The 2,443-nt window shown below is 61.3% G+C and overlaps 1 protein-coding gene across 1 annotated transcript; it reads right to left on the bottom strand.

Moving 5' to 3' along the window:
- Positions 1 to 248: 248 nt before the first annotated feature.
- Positions 249 to 510, bottom strand: LOC104624171 (tiggy-winkle hedgehog protein; the record flags this gene model as incomplete). The annotated part of the gene is made up of 1 exon (XM_010291464.1): positions 249 to 510. A coding segment is annotated over one exon (262 nt), but the record flags the coding sequence as incomplete, so codon positions are not given.
- Between the last annotated feature and the right edge of the window lie 1,933 nt (positions 511 to 2,443).

Genomic DNA, 2,443 nt, shown 5'->3' with positions numbered 1-2,443 from the left:
AAATGGAGGTGGGTAGAGAGGGTGGGTCAGGCTGTAGGCCCATGGGGGCGAGATGGGGAATTTGCCCCATGGCACCGCTGGCCACAGGTGTGTGACTCACTCCCCACTCGACTGCCCCAGACAGGGAAATCAGGCTGTGAGAGCCAGCGTCCAGCCGGGAGCACCCCACACAGCTGGCCAGGCTCCCCGGACACGCCGCAATGTGGGGGCTGGCCCCCGGCCCCGCTTGCTGCCCTCCCCGGCCTTACCTGATTTGACAGAGCAGTGGATGTGCGCCTTGGACTCGTAGTAGACCCAGTCGAAGCCAGCCTCCACGGCCAGGCGAGCCAGCATGCCGTACTTGTTGCGGTCCCGGTCCGAGGTCGTGATGTCCACGGCTCGGCCCTCGTAATGCAACGACTCCTCTGAGTGGTGCCCATCCTCGTCCCAGCCCTCCGTCACCCGCAGCTTCACCCCTGGCCACTGGTTCATGACGGAGATGGCCAGGGAGTTCAAGCGGTCCTTGCAGCGCTGCAGGGCAGAGGGGCAGAGTCAGTAAAAGCTTTTTGGACGCAGAGGGTAGCAGCGTGGTTGGCAGATTGTAACCCACCGTGCTTCCACAAAGCCTCTCTGGGTCCCCCAGACCCTTTGGGGGTTGGTCCAGCAGAGGAAGATCTGAGAACATGGGGTGCCTTGTCCATCCCATGCCCTCCAAGACACCCTGCAGTGGCCAGCACCCCCTTGTTTAACACAGCATCTCCCAAGGTTGTGCACCCAACAGGGTACTCATCTCCCCCTCCATTTTTCCCCCACTTCCCGGCTCGATGAAGAGCCTGTTGGCAGCAGAGCCTTGGTCAGGGTGAAATACTCTCTCTGCTCCCAGGGTAACTCCCCTGCACTAGCACTGGCCCAGGGGCTTCCAGCTGACAAGAGGAGGATGCGGGAACTGTGACCCTTCTGCCTCCTGGATGGGAGGATCTCTCAGGGTCTCCAGCACTGCCCGTGGGCACAAGTGAAACAACCTGCCCAGTCCTCAGCACAGTTCTGCTTGGTACCACTCCTCAAGTCCTGAGGTACAAGGACATAGCACTGGGCAGCCTCATAGCTTCATCCAGCCTCTGCTCCCGTGAGAAATGCCAAACCCACTCAAGACCTCTGTTGTGCTGGAGCAGAAGGGATGTGGGGTGAAGCCCCCTCCACCTCTCCCTGCCATAAGGGCTGAAAAGCCAGGCCTGAGGGGACAGCAGCAGATCCCAAAAGCCCTAGACCTGGTGGCCACAGAGGTCACACAAGCAAGGCAACTGCCCTGCCTCGTCCCCCCCTGCCACTGTCCTCCCCAGCAAGCAGAGGGATGCCAGCCCCGAACGCCCGCGTGGCAGCGCTCCCAGCCTTGCCCTGCACTGCCCGCTTCCCCGGGCAGCAGCTGCATCTCAGGAGGGCCCAAGCCCCTGCGTGCTTGGCTTGCGAAAGTAGAGCCCGCACTTCTGTTCCCTTCCCCTGCTGCAAAAGGGATGGAGGAGAGCTAGAAAGGGTGCAGGAAAAGTGATACAGGAGCTTCTATACAAAACCAGGTGAATGGACTAGGACTGTGCAGCCGGGAAAGGTGATGCTGGAGGGTCCCGGAAAGTGCTACAAAATCAGGGTGAGGGACAGCGCATTCATGGTCATGCATGAAGCCAGTCCTGGGAAGCATGAAATGAAACGACTGAGCATCAGCCTAGACATCACACACCGTGGGGGAAATTTTCGTGTGATGCCCAGCTCAGCGCTGGAACTCCCCACCACAGGATGTGAGACACAGTCACAGTGCGCATGAGCCAGGGCTATAAAACCTGATGTTGGCTACACCCCTGGGCTCTGAAATGCCCCAGCACTGCTTCTGCAGGGAGCTGCCACCCAAAAACATGGGCTCTCACCCTGTTCCCCAGCATATGCTCCCATCCTGGGGAGGTGGGTGCTGCTACTCTTGGGGGAACCCGCTTGTGCTTGGGAGGGTCCAGGCCCTGGGAAGGGCAGTGCCAGGCAGGCCTTTGCCCCACAGGGGGTGGGGGAGCACCTCTGCCCTCATCCCACGGCTCCCTGGGTGTGGAGAGATAAGCCAGCAAGGTGTTGGACAAACAGTTGCCAGGTGAGGGGAGGAGGAGGAGGGAGGGGAGCGACTTTTGTTCCTGTCCAACACCACCTTGGTGCCACTTGGCACGTGGCACAAGCAGCTCCCACGGTCCCCAGCCCCATGGGGACCCCACAGAGAAGGGCAGTAAGGGAGTTCAGGGCTGGAGGCAGACAGGGAGTCCCCAGTGCCCCCCTGTATCCCCCAGACATCACTCCAGGCATCACCTTGCCACACCAGCACCCTGCGCTGGGCACCCCTCCCCTCCTGCCCTCACTGCCAGCCCTTCTGTCCCCCGGAGGCACCCTGCCCGCACACAAACACCAAGACCCTCCAACTCCTCTCCCCCAGGCG

This window comes from Phaethon lepturus, unplaced genomic scaffold (assembly GCF_000687285.1).
Source record: "Phaethon lepturus isolate BGI_N335 unplaced genomic scaffold, ASM68728v1 scaffold35577, whole genome shotgun sequence".
Taxonomy (NCBI): Eukaryota; Metazoa; Chordata; class Aves; order Phaethontiformes; family Phaethontidae; genus Phaethon; species Phaethon lepturus.
This window is presented reverse-complemented; position numbering and strand designations above follow the sequence as displayed.